The sequence below is a fragment of the Ipomoea nil genome, unplaced genomic scaffold (genome assembly GCF_001879475.1).
Source record: "Ipomoea nil cultivar Tokyo-kokei standard unplaced genomic scaffold, Asagao_1.1 scaffold0900, whole genome shotgun sequence".
Lineage (NCBI taxonomy): Eukaryota > Viridiplantae > Streptophyta > Magnoliopsida > Solanales > Convolvulaceae > Ipomoea > Ipomoea nil.
In genome coordinates, this window is record NW_017617328.1 from 918,921 (window position 1) to 936,822 (window position 17,902).

The 17,902-nt window shown below is 36.3% G+C and overlaps 2 protein-coding genes across 7 annotated transcripts; both read left to right on the forward strand.

Moving 5' to 3' along the window:
* The first annotated feature begins 2,335 nt into the window (after nucleotides 1-2,335).
* LOC109179411 lies at nucleotides 2,336-6,209 on the forward strand. The gene is made up of 8 exons (XM_019328906.1): nucleotides 2,336-2,973; nucleotides 3,635-3,782; nucleotides 3,921-4,071; nucleotides 4,162-4,287; nucleotides 4,387-4,467; nucleotides 4,852-5,044; nucleotides 5,129-5,399; nucleotides 5,563-6,209. Exons 1-8 carry the CDS (start codon nucleotides 2,776-2,778, stop codon nucleotides 5,823-5,825), a joined length of 1,431 nt encoding a protein of 476 aa, XP_019184451.1. The 5' UTR covers nucleotides 2,336-2,775; the 3' UTR covers nucleotides 5,826-6,209.
* Nucleotides 6,210-11,232: 5,023 nt separating this feature from the next.
* On the forward strand, nucleotides 11,233-16,722 carry LOC109179410 (proteoglycan 4-like). Of its 6 annotated transcripts, XM_019328905.1 has the most exons (10): nucleotides 11,233-11,485; nucleotides 12,091-12,242; nucleotides 12,819-13,004; nucleotides 13,088-13,199; nucleotides 13,283-13,317; nucleotides 13,391-13,534; nucleotides 14,103-14,935; nucleotides 15,002-16,174; nucleotides 16,249-16,314; nucleotides 16,443-16,722. In XM_019328905.1, the coding sequence occupies exons 2-10, from the start codon at nucleotides 12,199-12,201 to the stop codon at nucleotides 16,508-16,510; spliced, it is 2,661 nt and encodes an 886-aa protein (XP_019184450.1). In that variant the 5' UTR covers nucleotides 11,233-11,485; nucleotides 12,091-12,198; the 3' UTR covers nucleotides 16,511-16,722. The 6 variants fall into 6 exon arrangements, with proteins under 6 accessions (XP_019184450.1, XP_019184445.1, XP_019184449.1 ...); XM_019328900.1 differs by having other exon boundaries at nucleotides 14,103-16,174; XM_019328904.1 differs by having other exon boundaries at nucleotides 14,103-16,174; nucleotides 16,470-16,722.
* The last annotated feature ends 1,180 nt before the right edge of the window (nucleotides 16,723-17,902 follow it).

Below are 17,902 nucleotides of genomic sequence, written 5' to 3' on the forward strand. Positions count from 1 at the left end.
TTTAACATAAACTTTGTTCAAATAATTAGTCTGACTAAATACATAACATTCAAAGTTAAGCATAAAAGATTATAAATCAAGAACTTTAAAAATCATTTGATCAGAAAAAAACTTAATATTCTTTTGATTATTTAGATAAAAAAAAACTTAATATTTCAATTATACTTTTGCATTAATATTTTTTGTATGCATTTTTCAAAAAAAAAAAAATCAATGATTGCATTATTGTTGATGAAAAGTATATACGCCACTTTATTACTCTTATTAAACTAAATAAACTAGTAGCTACAACAAAAAATAATACATATGCATTTAATTAATTTAGAATTAGATGTCTATAATGCCTTTATTTTAAAAAAAATTATTCATTATAAAAAATTTAAAAATAGATATAATTTCATTAATTATACTATCTTTATTTTCTACCATTCAAAGATTCATTACCTTCAAATTTATCAATTTATTATATTCACTGCATTGTCTATTGTTTGTTTGTTTGTTTTTTTTTTTTTACATTATTTTGTAATTAAATATCAAAGTTATAATACAAAATACATTATATATATATATATATATATATATATATATATATATATTTATTTACCAAGTATTTTATACAAATATAATAAATATTAATATTTTGTTCAATACTTTCACATGATAACTTACGACACACATCTCACAATGCATGAAACATGTAGGGGAAAACTACCACTACCAAATATCGATTAGAAAATTCAATAAATATTATCTTGCATTTATATATTTTGAATTACCGATTTAAATAAACAAATTCAATATTTATTTACATATGTATGAACATCTCCGATATAATATTGCGTTGATATACTTTGAAATATTTATTTAAAAATAATCATTGAGCATTATCCCATTCGCGCAAAACGCGTAAAAAAAACTAGTATATATATATGCATTGGGAATTGGTAATGTAATAATAATGTCTTGAAGACATTAAATTTGTGTTGGAAATTGATTATGTAATAATAATGGTTACTTTTTTGAGTAAAAAAAATTGAACAACCAATTAAGTCAAAATATTATTTCACAAGCAATGAATTAAAAATATTTTCACTTTTCTTTTCACACTTTTGCATACAAGACTTCAAAACTATGTAAGTAGTATTGAGTGGTAAAATTTATTTTTTCATTTATTCAACAAATGCTTTTGTTTAAATGTATAGATGTATAGAAAATAGATAGATAAATAGGTTGTTTCATACTATCTATTTGTTTTAATCTTATCTATTACTCTATTAATTAGATATTCTAAATCGGTTCTTAGCTTAAATTATTTTGTGTGAACAAGTTAACACGATAATATTAACATGTTAAACAAGTTCTTAATATGTTTAACGAGTTAGTCTGTTAAAATACAAAACATAACTCGCACGAGTTTAGCTCAATGGTTTAGTGGGCAGTATTTGGGGTAAGAGGCCAAGGTTCGAATCACGCAGTGTGGGAATTATATCCAAAGTGGGCAGATTCCTTATGCGTACTGGCATTTGACCATGCCTACTAGCCCAGTGTGGGAATTATGTCCAAAGTGGGCAGATTCCTTGTGCGCACCGGCATTGAGTCACCGTGATTTACATGCTCTGGGCAGATTCCTTGTGCGCACCGGCATACTAGCCCAGTGTGGGAATTATGTCCAAAGTGGGGGCAGATTCCTTGTGCGCACCGGCATACTAGCCCAGTGTGGGAATTATGTCCAAAGTGGGCAGATTCCTTGTGCGCACCGGCATTTGGCCCTGCCTACTAGCCCATTGAGTCACCGTGATTTACATGCTCTGGGCAGATTCCTTGTGCGCACCGGCATTTGGCCCTGCCTACTAGCCCATTGAGTCACCGTGATTTACATGCTCTGGGCAGATTCCTTGTGCGCACTGGCATATGCTCTGTGGGGACTAGGACCCAGGAATACACCGGCATTTACATACTAGGAGATTCCTTGTGCGCACCGACACCGGCATTTACATGCTCTGGTGGGGACTAGGAGATTCCTTGTGCGCACCGACACCGGCATTTACATGCTCTGGTGGGGACTAGGAGATTCCTTGTGCGCACCGACATGCTCTGGTGGGGACTAGGACCCAATTTTTGTGTTCGATTCATTGTGTTATCATTACTCTTTGTATAAAACCCTAGCAACTACTAATCAAATATGCATACAATTTTATTTATACGAAAATCATGTCTCTACTCACGCGAGTATTCTATTTATACGGAGCATTATTCATTGTTATTTTACTAGAGTAGCATGAAAATGCAACGTTAAAATTGATTTTGAAATCAAATTTGATTTCAAAAATTTTCTTTGAATGTTACCCCAAATTGACATAAATACACCCTACGGTCCCTTTGTGTCGCCGGCCCCTCTTGCCCCTCGCGCGGCTCCTTCCTGTCTCCTCTGAAACACAGTTTCACTGCCTTTCAAATTCCTGGTTGATTACGTATCTATAGACTATACGGGGACAAATTGGCGTATACATTTGGAGAAATTGTTTCTTTTCCCTTTTCCGAAGGGTGGGCTAGAAAGCCCTAATTTTCCATATCTGGCTATTGGGATTTAGGGTTCTTGAGCACTTGGAAAACTATATAGAAGACGGGTTTTAGTGTTTTTAGTCTCCAGGGCCCGGGAAGGATAGTTTCGGAGCTGATAAGTGTATGCGCATGTCAAATTTTCTGCACTTGCAGGCGTGTTAGGGTGTAGATTCTGGGAATTTGGCGTGCAGGGCAGCTGTGGTGGATTTTGCGATGGACGGGAGGAGAATAACGGCGAGTCCGAGGCCGTGCAGCGGGCGGCGAGTGGTGGCTAAGAAGCGGCCGCGTAATGGCATGGATGGGTTCGTGAATAGCGTCAAGAAGCTTCAAAGGCGGGAGATCTCTTCGAAGCGTGACCGGGCTTTTAGTATGAGCGATGCCCAAGAGCGATTTCGGAACATTCGATTGCAGGTTCGCTTTATTATTTTCTCTTAAATTTTCAAATTCAGTTCATTTCCTTGCTCATCTGTTAAGGCCGGGACTGAATCTTTTGAGTGATAGTCAGATTAGACTGAGCTAAATAATGGGTTTAGCTTGATAAGGAGGAAATTATTAAAAAGAAGGGGTTTTTTTCCCCTTTAGATGACCTCAAATTTTAGTGGTGTTCCAGGAAACCCTTGTTTAAAGTATAGAGGTGTTCCAGAAAACTTTGAACAATATCCTGAGAAAGGACTGTGAATCTAAGGTGCATGAATAATCTTGAAATTGTTTTCATAGTTTCAGAGTTTGAAGAGAATCAATTGAACTTGACTATGAATGAGTAGATTTTACTGTTATGTGGATAAGCTTTCTTATTTTTATTTTATTTTTGTGTGGTGGGTGTAGGGCAAGATTTAAAGGGTGGGTTCAGTAAGTCGTCTGGTTCTGTTTGGATTTTCTTTCAAATGCTATGATACTTAGATATATATATTATTAGTTCCCTGTTCTTACTTAGGTGCATGCATCGTCACTGTTTTTGTATTGTATACATCATAGTATCTTACTACTACATTATGTTCCATAACAGACAGACCCATATACCCTTGTCGGTGGTAGTTTAATTCAATTCTTGTAAATTGTGTATGTGCTCCAGGAGGAATATGATACTCATGATCCTAAAGGACATTGTTCCATGGTACTTCCATTTCTGAAGAAAAGATCCAAGATTATTGAAATAGTTGCTGCACGTGATATTGTCTTTGCTCTTGCACATTCTGGTGTCTGTGCAGCATTTAGCCGTGGTAAGACAATGCTACTTGATCTTTGTTTAACGTTCCTGTTTCATTTTTCTTTAAATTCTTTTGGGCAAACATGTTTTCGGTTTTCCCAAATGTTTACACTGTATTGGGGCTTATATGCTTTTATTATTGTTGATGCAGAGACCAATAAGAGGATATGTTTTCTGAATGTCAGCCCGGATGAAGTGATACGGAGTTTGTTCTATAATAAAAACAATGATTCTCTCATCACTGTTTCAGTTTATGCTTCAGATAATTTTAGCTCTTTGAAGTGCCGGACCACGAGAATTGAGTATGCACTTTCATTTGTCATCGCTTAGTCGTATCACGTACATAGTATATTGTTCCTTTTACTGATATGTTGCATTCTTGAAAATGTTAGATACATAAGAAGAGGTAAACCGGATGCTGGATTTGCTCTTTTTGAGTCCGAGTCGTTAAAATGGCCTGGTTTTGTGGAGTTTGATGATGTAAATGGGAAAGTACTCACTTACTCTGCCCAGGATAGGTAGATGCTTAGTTAAAGAATCCCATCTATCTGCTACTTGAGACCTATATATACAAAATATACTTGGTTGCTTATTAGTTTAATTTTATATTTGATCAGCATATACAAGGTGTTTGACCTGAAGAATTATACGATGTTATACTCTATATCGGATAAAAATGTTGAAGAGATTAAAATCAGGTATGTAACTTTCAGTTCTCCAAGCATGTATATATAAATATTGTGTCTTTTTTTTTGTTAGACCACGAGGTGTCCTGAGTAGGCCCTAACTATAAGAGGTATCTTTAAGCCCGTACCATACTCGGACTAATCCCGGTTTGCACTTGGTCGGCCCAATTAAGGGGCAAAGTGCTGGCCAGATTGGTTTTTCCATAAGATAGGGGGTTCGAACTCCTGACCTCTCTTAAGGGATGAGAGTGCACGGCCACTCACGCCAACCAAACTGGTTGTTGTGTTGTATTTGTGAATCGGTCTTTAAGACGTCTATGTTACTGTTACATCCTAAGTTCACAACTGGTGGTGTTCTCGCCTATTTAATGTCCTATCTGTGCTTTTGAATAATAGTCCAGGAATTATGCTGTTGATATTTACCAAAGCTAGTGCCTATGTTCCCCTAAAGATTCTTTCTATTGAGGATGGGACTGTTCTCAAATCGTTCAACCATCTGCTTCATCGTAATAAGAAGGTCGACTTCATTGAACAGTTCAATGAAAAGCTACTTGTCAAGCAAGAAAACGAGAATCTTCAGATTCTTGACGTGAGTGATTTACTGCAATGCCCTTCCCCCCTTCCCCTCTCCAACCCACAAGTATTGTGAAAAACTAACAACTTTTAAATTTAGGTCCGCAATTCTGAACTGACGGAAGTCAGTAGGACCGAGTTCATGACACCATCGGCTTTCATATTTCTGTACGAGAACCAGCTATTCTTGACGTTCAGAAACAGAACAGTTGCCGTTTGGAACTTCCGTGGGGAGCTCGTAACTTCATTTGAGGATCACCTTTTGTGGCATCCAGACTGCAATACTAACAACATTTACATTACTAGTGACCAGGACCTAATCATCTCCTACTGCAAAGCTGATTCTGATGATCCTCTGTCAGAAGGAAATGGTAAGTTCGGGAAGACAGGCTGATTATTAGCACATATTTATTGACAACATTTAGGCATTTATGGAACATATCCTGAACAAAACAAGAATAGATTATGATCGTTCCTGTTGTCCCAGATTACTTTATCTTAGTTTCTAACATAGGTTTCTTTCTGTTTGAGCAGCTGGTTCTATCAATATCAGCAATATTTTGACGGGGAAATGCCTAGCCAAAATAAAAGCAACCAATGCTATTACCACAAGTAATTGCAATTGCAGTGCCGATTGTGGTGGCAGAAGTTGCAGATCTAAGCGAGTCCAAGTATCTAGAATTAGGAGCAGCGTAGCGGAAGCCCTGGATGATATCACAGCTCTCTACTACGATGAAGAGCGCAATGAGATCTATACCGGAAATAGGCTTGGACTGGTCCATGTGTGGTCTAACTAAAACTCGTTTCACCTCTGCTTTGACTGATGAATTCAAAATGCTTCCTTGTCACGAGAGGACATGTACCATTACACATTGAAACACCGAAGTGGAAGTGGCTACCCCCATATTTCGGCTTTCGGGTATACAAGACAAACGACCTATGTTTTCATTTGCATCATCTATATTTATATTTTAGGTTTATGTCTGTAGATAATTTGGTTTCTTGGGGGTATATGCCCCCTTCACTCCAAAATGAGACATAGATGATTTCTGGTGTTGTTAGATGTGTTGCTTCTGTAACTTTTAGTCTATGGACATTATTATGTGTAATGTGTTGTAGTGAAACTGAAATTTCAGTGTATTCAAATGGTTTTAAGCCTATAAAATTCATTTCTTGTGCCATGTTTATTGCTTTGCTCATGTTTTGGATCATTTAAAGCATTTATATATAATTATTATAATGGGTAGTAAGGTGGGTTGATGTTATGAGCTCTAAATTGGTGGGTGTGTTTGGTCAATTTTGTTAGACAATTACAATGACCTAACTAGTGTTATGCCACGTAATTACAACGACCTAACTAGTGTTATGCCTTGCAATTACAACGACCTAATTAGTGTTATGTCCTGCAATGTGGTAGTTCTGTTAGACAGTTACGATAACCTAACTAGTCCTACAATGTGGTAGGTAGTTCTGTTAGACAGCTATGACAATCTAACTAGTCTTACAATGTGGAAGGCTTAGTTAGGGATAGCTATGACAACCTAACTAGTCTTTCAGACAGCTACGACAACTTATTTAGAGACAGCTATGACAACCTAACTAGTCTTACAATGTGGAAGGTAGTTCTGTCAGACAGCTACGACAACTTAGTTAGAGACAGCTATGACAACCTAACTAGTCTTACAATGTGGAAGGTAGTTCTGTCAGACATTTACGACAACCTAGTTAGTTTTACAGTGTGGTAGGTATAAGTCAGACATCTACGACATCTTAGTTAGTCTTATAGTGTGGCATGTATAGGTTAGGCTAGTCCTATAACGTGACATACTAGCATCTACATGTTAATTTTGTCGATAGCTTCGATGACCTAGCTAGCCTAGTAGCCTTATAGAGTTATAGTGTGGTAGATGTAGGTCAATCTAATTTTGATCCACTTAATATAAGTGTGTTTAAATGAACAACATAAAAGATAATATTAATGGATGTCAAACGAATTTAAAAGGCAATTACTTAATATTTGTTAATCGTTATAGCTACGAGTTACGACATTTATTAATAGTACTAGTTTTTTACGCGCATTGCGCGATTGGGATAATGCCCAATGTTTTTTTTTTTTTTTTTTTTTTTTTTTTAAATAAGTACTTTAAAGTATTTTTTTTGAAAGGCAGAATTATATTGAAATTGTTCATTTTCAAAAAAATATTGAAATTGTTCATGCATAGATAATTGAAGGTTGAATTTGCGTTTTAAATAGGTAATTCTTCTCCCAAAGGTTGAGTCCTCAACTCCAAGGGCCCCCCAGACTCCGGCCCGACAGAGCATTGTGGGAAGTTGTAAATCACGGTGACTCAATGGTTCAGTAGACAGGGCCCCAGACTCCGGCCCGACAGAGCATTGTGGGAAGTTGTAAATCACGGTGACTCAATGGTTCAGTAGACAGGGCCAAATGCTGATACGCACAAGGAATCTGCCCACTTTGGACATAATTCTCGCACTGCCGCCGCCGAGGTTCAAACATTGGTCTCTTCTCCCAAATACTACCCACTAAACCATTGAGCTAAGCCCGTGCGGGTTAAGTTCGGGTAATTCTCAGTTTACAAATGCAAGATAATATAATCAAGATTGATTATAATTGTCAATAAAATAATTGTATATGTATAGTTAAAACCAAATACGGGACATAAGGGAGAACACATAAAAATTAGGGCATAAAATATTAAATATATACTAATATTGTTTGAGGAGATTCCGACATTAAGATTTGTGGTTAAGTTCTATTAATACTTTAATATTAGAATTAGATTAATGGTGTAGTTATAATTCTATATTAGACTTTAATATTAGAATTAGACTAACGGTGAATTAACGGAAAAGTTAAATGGATAATCATATAATTAAGGATAAATTAGAAAATCTTAAAAGAAAAAAATTATAACCTGAACAATATGAACCATTCATTTGATTTAATAATTTGGCGGTCATTTTTTTCTACCCAATGTTAATAATTAAATAAATTCGCTGGTCAAATCCGCTAGTATAATCCGCTAACTGCTGATTGTCAAACAAGGACATTGCGAGGTAGTTCTCACTTCAATTTGTTGTGTGATTTGAATACTCTCTTTGTCACAAAATCTCTCAAAGTAGTTAATATGGTTGACTTTATTAATTATATATTTTTTAATTTTTTCATGGTATTAATAAAATACTTGGTAAATAAATATATAACATTATTTTGTATTATAACTTTGATATTTAATTAGAAAAATAGTGCACAAAAAACATAATAGATAATGTAGTGAATATAATCAATTGATGAATTTGAATGTAAAAATTTTTACATTTGAGAAAAATAAAGACAATTTAACTAATGAAAATATTTCTTTTAATTAATTTATTGATAATTAATAATTTTTTTTCACTGAATAAAGACATTGTAAGGACAATGTAGCGAATATAATCAATTAATAAATTTGAATATAAAGAATTTTTATATTGAAGAAAAATAAAGACAATATAACTAATAAAATTATTTCTCTTATTTAATTTATTGATAATGAATAATTTTTTTTTTTTGAATAAAGGCATTGTGGACACATAATTCTAAATTAAAGAAATGCATATATATTATTTTTTGTTGTAACTACTAAATTATTATTTATATAATTTAATAAGAGTAAAATAGAGTACTAATTATGCCAACTTTGATTGGGATGAGGTTCGAACCTAAGACCTTTTTTTTTTTTTTATTGAAATCAATGAGTAAGTTAACGGTGAACTAACGGCAATTCTTAAAATTTTAACGGAATTAGTAACGGTGTGTGGGTATTTTAGGAAATTTAGTGTAAAATTTAAATCTGATCAATCTTTTAATCAATCTGAGCCATTCATTTGATTAAAATCTGTGACCGCCATTTTTTCTACCAATTATAGGCCTAACTCTATTGGGCTCTTATTAGTATATATATATATATATATATATATATATATATATATATAGTAGATAGTAGACATTTGTATAAAAGCCCTTGTTCAATTCAATGATGTAAATTGTGAACTAAGAATGCCTGGCACCAAGACATAACAGCTATTTGACACAATTTGAAGTCAAGAAAATAATAATTAATGTTTTGAAGAAATAGTCATTATCAACCTTAATTTTTTCAAAGACCAACTTTGAGTAATCTAATGTAGGATGTTAGCAAGTCATCAAAGTAATCAACGGCGTTCTTGTCGGTGAAGATGAGAGTGAGAGCATAGTTGTTGAATGTCAAGTCATTTTGAAACGAGAAACCTCGAATCAAGTTGGTTCGACATTTAATTTGATAACTGTAAGGTTTTACATTTTATTTTCTGTTGGAGTTATTTATTGATCTTCTTAGTTTGGGTTGATCAAAGTTATAAGGTGAGCTTTACTTAGAATACACCTGGGAGTAAATTATGCTGTGGAATCGTGTTCACCTTGCAAGGTGAACACAGTTCTAAAACTGTTCATTATTATGAATATATAGTTCAAAAGTTATGAACATATAATTCTATAATTATGAACATAGAGTTGTGAACTCTGTAATTATGAATATAGAGATTCAATAATTGTAAATATGAAGTTCAAAAATTATGAATATATAACTTTATATTATGAACATATAGTGCAGTAATTATGAACATAGATTTCTGTAATTGTGAATATAGAATTCAATAATTATGAATATGAAGTTCAAAAATTATGAATATATAGCTTTATAATTATGAATATATAGTTCAGTAATTATGAACATAGAACCATGTCCACCTTGCAAGGTGGACACGGTTCCACAACATAATGGGGTTGGAGTATCTTGTGGTCCTTTATCAACTAGGGTTACAAAGCGGGTTTCACCTAGAATGCACCTGAGTGCACCTTGTGATCATTTATCAGCTAGGATTATAAGACAGACTTCACCCAAATATATTTGAGCGCACCTCCAAATAGCGTTGTGAATTTTCTCGTAAACCAAAGTCATTTTCAAACCTTGAGGATATTTTCTTCAATTATTCATTGTCTCTTTCATACAAATTAATTTTCTTCTAATTTCAAGTAACACATTAATGTTACATTTTTCATTCTCTTTAATGTTTTTAATGAATTTGGTCCAAGACTCAATAATGAAGCTATGCAATTAATATTCGTGTAGCTGATTGATATTGAAGAGATTTAAGAAAGATGTTTAAAATCATAAATTGTTAGTTATTTCAAGAGTCTGACTTAAAATTTATATTTTAATTTTTCATTAGTTGATTTACGTTGGTTAAGATCGAAATGAATATTTTTTCTAATACTTACATGTGAAATTAATCAATATAACAAGATTATACATCTAATGGCTTACACGGGCTTAACTTAATGGTTCAGTAAACAGTATTTGAGAGAATAAACCAAGGTTCAACGACAGTAGTGTGGGGATTATGCACAAAGCGGGCAGATCTTGTGCCCAACGACATTTGACCATATCTGTTGAACCATTAAGTTATCGTGATTTACATCCACATAAATGCTCTATCGAGTCTTGGGGTTGAAGATTTAACCTTTTGAGAAAGGATTATACATCTAATGTGTCATTCTTTTTCTTAGTAAGGAAACTTGGAGCACCAACTTTATAAAATTGTTGAGGATGAAATAAAAATGTTGTAGTGTCACTTTCTTGATTTGTTTAGGGGACGTAGTACTCTGATGGCTGATGATAACTATTGAGAAGGACCACACAATTTAACTAAAGCTGAAAAAAAAGATTGCACATAAGGTATGGTCCTCAAGTTATAAGATAATAATGAATTGAGACGATCAGACAATTAATTTGACATTATAATATTTCAAGTTTGACTTTTTATGAGTTGTCTATTAACTTAATTGGATTGAACTAATTAACTATCGACAATTTAGATTAATTTATCTCTTTGTAGTTCTGTTATCGATTAAGATCAGAATGTTTGCTTCACATTGAGCTCACCCTTAAATAACGATAACGTGTTTTTCTGTAAATCAAGGATAATAACAAATTTAGCACTTAAATGAGAATCTTGTTGTTGTGTTAAAATTATTATTTTGAAAATCTGTATAATGCTGTTTAAAAAAAACAATTAAAATTTTGAAACCATAATAAAAAAGTGTTAGGTGCAATAATAAACTCATCATATCATATCTATCCTCTCATCCTCAGATTTCTCTCTCATGTTTTGTCCTTTTCTTCTCCTTCACACTCCAAAGGCCTAAGCTTTTCTCTGTGCTTTCCATCTTCAGGCTCCATAATAGGGAGCAATAACAAAATTTTATTAAATAAAAAAAAAAAAGGAAGAAAACAAAAATAGTAGAAAATAAAGAGAGAGAAAAAATGACACTTTTATTTTGGGGTTTTAGCTCCAAATTCCATTTGAATTCTCACCAAAGCCTCCCTCTCTGAGCTTTCTTCAGCTCCATTATTGAGTAAGCTCACCCTCTCTCAAACTTCTTGCAATGCTTTCTCACACACACACACACATATATATGTTGAATGTATCTGCATGTATTATCCAATACCCATATATTAGATCCAAGGAGTAGGAGGGGGGACTCATGGGTGATATAATTCTTGAAATTTTTTTGAATTTTGGTGATGGGTATGAACAGTTTAGGAAAACTGTGCTGTCTTTGTCGGTAGGCTTGGAGTCTTGTTGTTTTCTTGCAAAGTTTGGATTTTTTTTCTTTCTTAGGTTAGAATCCTGAATTTGGTGTTTTGTTTTGTTTTGTTTTCCTTTTTGTTGGCATGTTGCCCTGTTGGTAGTTGGATTTGTGGATCTTATTGCTGTTTGGTTGGTTGTTCATAGCCATTTTGAAGGCAGAGTGGTTCTTATCTTTATCTCCTGAAATTGGTAATTTCTTCCAACATGACAAAATCTTTTGAGGACCACAAGTTTTGATTAAGCACTTAAGCAGTGCTGTGATTTGATTAGCTTTAAATGATAATCTAATGTAGTTATGTAGCCATGTCCATCTTCACATGGTCTTCAATGAATGAAATTGCATGCCTGATCAGGTCTTCTTGAATGCAGTGAGATGAGATTTTGGGGGTGCTGCTAAGAGAGAGCTTAAGAATTCTCATTCTGTGATTGCACATTCAAAGTCTGCAGTTGTTAGGATTCTTGTATTGAGGGAACAGGATGGTGGACTATATCGAATTTCGGGTTTTTCCAAGCCAGAATAGGTAATGGTTGTCTTCTTAAACTCTTTCACTGATTCATCTAGTGGGATCCATCATGAATCTTGTTGGGCGGAGGCCTGAAGGGTCAAGTCTAGCATCAGGTGGCTAGGGGATTGTTGGGCAGAGACCTGAAGGACCAAGTACAGCACCAGGTGGTTAGGTGATTGTTAGGCGGAGGCTTGAAGGGCCAAGTCCAGCACAAGGTGGCTAGGGGGATTGCCGGGCGGAGGCCTGAAGGGCCAAGTCCATCACCAGGTGGCTAGGGGATTGTTGGCGGAGGTTTGAAGGGCCAAGTCCACCACCAGGTGGCTAGGGGAATTGTTGGGCGGACGCCTAAAAGGCAAGTCCAGTACCCTGCCTTTCGAAATGTGGCGCTAGCTGCTACGCAGGTATAAGGAAATAAAGTTGCGTCTTTGCCACTAGCTATAACTTTTGGCGTAGTGGTAAGCGTTTGATCCTAACAAATCTCTCAGAAGCAATTTTCAGTAAGTTCTTGAGTTCAGATGTATGCTGATTCTGGGCTTTGCTAGAATGAAATTTTTTTGTGTTCTTTTGAATCATGAGTGTTCATGTTGGTAGATATGAGGCTTGCATTTGTTACCACAACAAGATAGAGACTGTTGCTTCTGGAGTTCTGGAGCCACTGGCTATGCAGTCTCCCAAAATCAAAGCTTTATGCTCAAGAGGATCAGATGAAACCTTCAAACTTCAACCACCAGAGAATCTTGATGATGCTAAGTGGTTTACAAGATCTGCTTTAATGAGGTTTCTTTTACCCTCACTTTTTTTCATAACGCTGTTTGTGGGCGACGAATTGTTTCATAACACTGAATCCCTATTCTTGTCAGATTTGTTCATATTATCAGTTCATCAGAAGTTCAGGATAAGGTCAAGGCTATGGAAAATGAGATATCTCAGCTGGAAGAATCCTTAAAATTTCATGCTTCTATATATGAAAAGGTGATCCATTTTCCCCCTTCAAACTGATTTCCAGATTTTAGACAAAAGGAAGAGACTGAAATTTGAGTATGTTACCTTAACAGGCTGATGATACTTACGTCGCACCAGATTCTTCCAAGTATGTCTAAGAACTCGTTGGCTTTGATTACGGATACCTTGCTAGAATCTTCGGTAATCTTTATGATGAACAGGAACGAATTACTTCGGGCGATGGAGTTGAGACTCACAACATTAAGAGGAGAGTTGGAGAGTGCTTGGTACCAAGCTGCTGGTTCTTCTGAGGAAATTACTGCCATTCTGAAGTTCTGTCATCATTTTGGAGCTCTCGACTTGAGGTAAGTCTAGGCACGGTTAGGGGTCCCCGGGGGACATCTGGTAGATGTGTTTCAATATCAGTTTAAACTTTTAGTCGAGACAGAACGATGAATACGACTCTAATAGTTCTATCAGAGTTGACTTGAGGTAAGTCTAGGCACGGTTAGGGTCCCCGGGAGGCATGTGGTAGATGATGTTTCAGTATCAGTTTAAACTTTTAGTTGAGACAGAACGATGAATACAACTTGACTTGAGGTAAGTCTAGGCACGGTTAGGGTTCCCCGGGGGCATCTGGTAGATGATGTTTCAGTATCAGTTTAAACTTTTAGTTGAGACAGAACGATGAATACAACTTGACTTGAGGTAAATCTAGGCATGGTTAGGGTTCCCCCGGGGGTATCTGGTAGATGATGTTTCAGTATCAGTTTAAACTTTTAGTTGAGACAGAACGATGAATACAACTCGACTTGAGGTAAGTCTAGGCACGGTTAGGGTTCCCCGGGGGCATCTGGTAGACGATGTTTCAGTATCAGTTTAAACTTTTAGTTGAGATAGAACGATGAATACGTTCTTCTATCTTTGTGTCAGCAACTCCCTGCAGAAGGTTCTTGGGTTGAGCCAAGAGGACATGCCTGCAAATGTAGCAGATGTTAAGGATTCTGTCCCGGAAACCGGTCCAACACAATCAGAAACACCTGTTATATATGGTGCCTCTCCTGCAAAAGCTGCCCAGATTGAGAGGCAAAGCTCATCAGAAGGGGAGGAGTCTTCATGCATCAGTGAGGAGGATCAACCGTCAGTGGAACGAAGCCGGCCCCTAACGCGATCTGCCTCGCCACGACGGTCTGCTTCTCCAATGCGACGAATCCAGATAGGGCGGTCTGGCACCCGAAGGTCCACCGCTTTAACCATCAAGAGCTTGAGCTACTTCCCCGCCAGCAGAGAAAAGCTAGCCTTTCAAGAGAAAAGCGACGAGGAAGAATCCGAGCAAGCCTCGAGAATGAGTGTGCAGGACAGGATCAGTCTCTTCGAGGGCAAACAGAAAGCTCAAACCGAGAAGACGAAATCAGTAGTACTAAATGCTGCTCCTGTGATGGCTGCAAATAAAGCTGTTCTGAGAAGATGGAGTTCAGGGATAATGGGTGATTCTAACTCTTCTGATAATCCTCCTTCCATCGAGTCGGGACAAGAAATTCTGAGAGTCCTTCCCCCCGATTCGTGTACTAGTGGCCTTCCCCCCGAGAAACCTGATATGGAGGAAGATGATCTCCCGGTCCCGAGAGAAGAAGGTAACGAAATGGAAGCTGCATTAACCGAGAGGACTTGCCAGAACGACGAGGAGGTAAGCCCGCCTCAGATTGCCATAACGAACACCCAGCCTGCAGAAAGTGAAGGTCTTAATGATGGCAAAGACACAAGCTTTCCCAGTGAGCAGGCCGTTCGTCCTTCCAATCATCATTACAACCAAAAGAGGAACGAGCAGAAGCTTCGAGGTGAGACTGATAGAAAGCAAGTAGAGAGGAAAAATCCCAGAAGTAATCTTGATGAAGGAATAGCTGGAAATTCAAAGAAAACCCAAAGAACACTGAAGAATTCGCCTCAGTCTGCAAATCCAAAAACCGAAACTTCAAAACCGAGTGTTGTGAAGAAAGTTTCGAGTGCAAAAGCTTCACCTTTGCCTGCCACACGTAAATCATGGCCATCAACACCATCACCGAGAGCTACCGGGGCATCACAAGTTAAAACTCCATCACCGAGAGCGATTCCAGCCACCAGAAGATCAAAGCCGACACCATCAGTTCCTCAATCAAGCCAAAAACTCGAAAGATCACAACAGCCACACCCGACGTCTGTGAAAGCATCCCCAAGTGATACTAGGAAGAGTGTGAAAAGCTTGATAAGCCAACAAACAAAAACCAAAGTTAAGGCTAACGAGGTAACCAAGAAAAGCAGCATGGCTCCTCTCAAACCAAACGAACCAGCTAAGAAACCAAGGCCTTTTCTCCATAAGGACTCAAGGACTGGAGCCAAAGCAAAAAATTCTCCACCATTAGATCCTTTGAGGGACTCAGTGGATTCGGGTAGAGCTAAAGAGAACGAGATGGCTTCTGTTGTTTATGAACAGGTGCATCAACAAGAGGATACCAATCTTGAAACAGAAACACAGCTAAATAGCCCACAGAAACACGAAGAAACAGGAAGTTCTAATCCAGTTACTTCCAACAACGAAGTTGATTTCCAAAGTTCTGCAGTAAAAGACGAATCTGAAGATGAACCTAACATTTCCCCCGAAGCTTGGACAAAAATAGAAGAGCACGAAGATGAACAGATTCCATCCAATACGACTGCTAGCCAAAGTGAATCTCTCCCAACTGAACCCGAAAGTGCTGCAATTCCTCATCCCGAGAGTGATGTAGCCTGGGGGAATGAAGAGAATCCTCCTACAATGGTCTATCAAAAGGACGCGCCCAAAGGACTGAAAAAGCTTCTAAAGTTTGCTAGGAAGAGTAAAACCGATGCAAACACAACACGTTTGTCAAGCCAGTCTGTCATAGAGGAAACCATAGCTCTTAGTAAGAAGGACGGTGACAAGAAGGCCACATCTCATACAAAGAACTACGGGAATAAAAATGCTTTATCAAGTGAATCTCGGGTTTCTGGTATGCCCTTTACATTCCCTACATTTAAGTTTCGATTCTTGAATGCTGATAGTAGAAAGCAACAACATTTGCAGCTCAAGCAACTAAAGGCAAACTAGTTTCCCAAACCAAATCTCAGAAACTGCCAGAGGGCACAAAAGGTCACTGCTTATTTCTCCTTTACTCTTCTTTCCAAATATCGGTTTCCCTAAAACTCCAACCTTGTATATATACTGTATCCTAGGATGCATCTCTGTTTCTTTAATATTCTCAATGTTTTGCTTTTCAGCAACAAGATCATTTTTCTCTCTTTCAGCATTCAAGGGGACCAAGCAGAATGATCCACTGGTTCATTGACAACCAAGTTCAGAATGCTCGAGTGCTCGCTAAGGTGGTTGGGATGTTGGATAGTGTAGCGTGCAGTGTACATAGTGTGCTTCTATGTATTTAACATATCAACTTTGTAACCAAATATTTCATCCATGGAACAGTATTGTCTCTATATGTATCAAGAATTCAAGACAACCTTAGCCTTTTTGCTGCAGCAATATATCATTTGTCTATCAAAATATAGTCTTAGGTAGTCATTTCATAGAATTCAAGACAACAAATCATCTGCACTTGCCCTATCTAGCATTCTGTTTGTGTGTTAGATCATCTTCTCCAAATATGATTCAGATTGGAGTTGTTTACATGCTGGTTTGAGTCAAATGTTATTGCCAAAATAAGTACACCAAAATGTAGCTTTTAAAATCTTTGCTTTCTTTTCTTTTTATTTTATGCTTTTAAAAGGGAATACATATAGCCAAGCCTCGGTCGGGAACAACTTTTTCAAGAATGTTGTTGCATACAGGGACAATTCTAGCCAAGCTAGTTAAGTTGTTGACTTGGTAATTACAAAGTTATAAATTTAACTTCAACTTTTTAAAGAATGTTGTTGCATACGGGGACAACCCAAGCAAGTTAGTCAAGTTGTTGACTTGGTAATTACAAAGTTACAAATTTAGCTTTTAGCAGAAGCGGCTTATTAACTTTCTTGGTTTGAGCCGATTAACTATGGACAACTTAGGCTCGTTGTGGTCCTTTTTCCATTTGTCGTCTAGGGTCACAACATGGGATTTACCAGTCACTGATTTTCCTTGTCACTCAAAAAAAAAAAAAAAAAAAAAAAAGCAAAAACTTGTGTGAGACGGGTCAGGTCAAGATGAAAATGTAATACTTATACGCACATATGTTATACTTATATGCTAAAATGTAATACTAATCAAGAATAAAAAATTTATTACTTATAAGGGTAAATGTAATACTTTTATATTTCGATTTAAAAATATTACATTTTTCCTCAAAAATATTATATTTTCCCTAAGTAAGGGGTACGTGCCAACATTACTTATTATGAAAACTATAATACTTTTGATGGAAAATATAATATTTTTACATCAAAATACAAAAGTATTACATTTTTCTTATAAATAACAAAATTTTTTTTATTCATGATTAATATTACATTTGAGCATATAAGTATGACTCGACCTGACATGTCTCACGAATAAAGATTTGTGAGACGGTCTCACACAAGTATGTACAAATTATATCGTGCATCAGGGTGCACAATGCATTATGCGCTCTAAGAGTTTATGTGTATTATGTTAAGAGTTTATGTGTATTATATGAACAGTTCATGTGTATTATGTTAAGAGTTTATGTGTATTATGTTAGATTATGTGTATTATGTTAGAAATTTATGTA

What these genes read in the sequence shown, in the direction of transcription:
- LOC109179410 (XM_019328900.1), top strand. Translation starts at nt 12,199, where the DNA reads ATGGTGGACTATATCGAATTTCGGGTTTTTCCAAGCCAGAATAG. An exon ending in GTTTTTCCAAGCCAGAATAG is followed by an intron (nt 12,243 to 12,818) that starts GTAATGGTTGTC and finishes TCATGTTGGTAG; the next exon opens with ATATGAGGCTTGCATTTGTT. An exon ending in ACAAGATCTGCTTTAATGAG is followed by an intron (nt 13,005 to 13,087) that starts GTTTCTTTTACC and finishes TATTCTTGTCAG; the next exon opens with ATTTGTTCATATTATCAGTT.
- LOC109179411 (XM_019328906.1), top strand. Translation starts at nt 2,776, where the DNA reads ATGGACGGGAGGAGAATAACGGCGAGTCCGAGGCCGTGCAGCGGGCGG. An exon ending in AGAATCTTCAGATTCTTGAC is followed by an intron (nt 5,045 to 5,128) that starts GTGAGTGATTTA and finishes TTTTAAATTTAG; the next exon opens with GTCCGCAATTCTGAACTGAC. An exon ending in TCCTCTGTCAGAAGGAAATG is followed by an intron (nt 5,400 to 5,562) that starts GTAAGTTCGGGA and finishes CTGTTTGAGCAG; the next exon opens with CTGGTTCTATCAATATCAGC.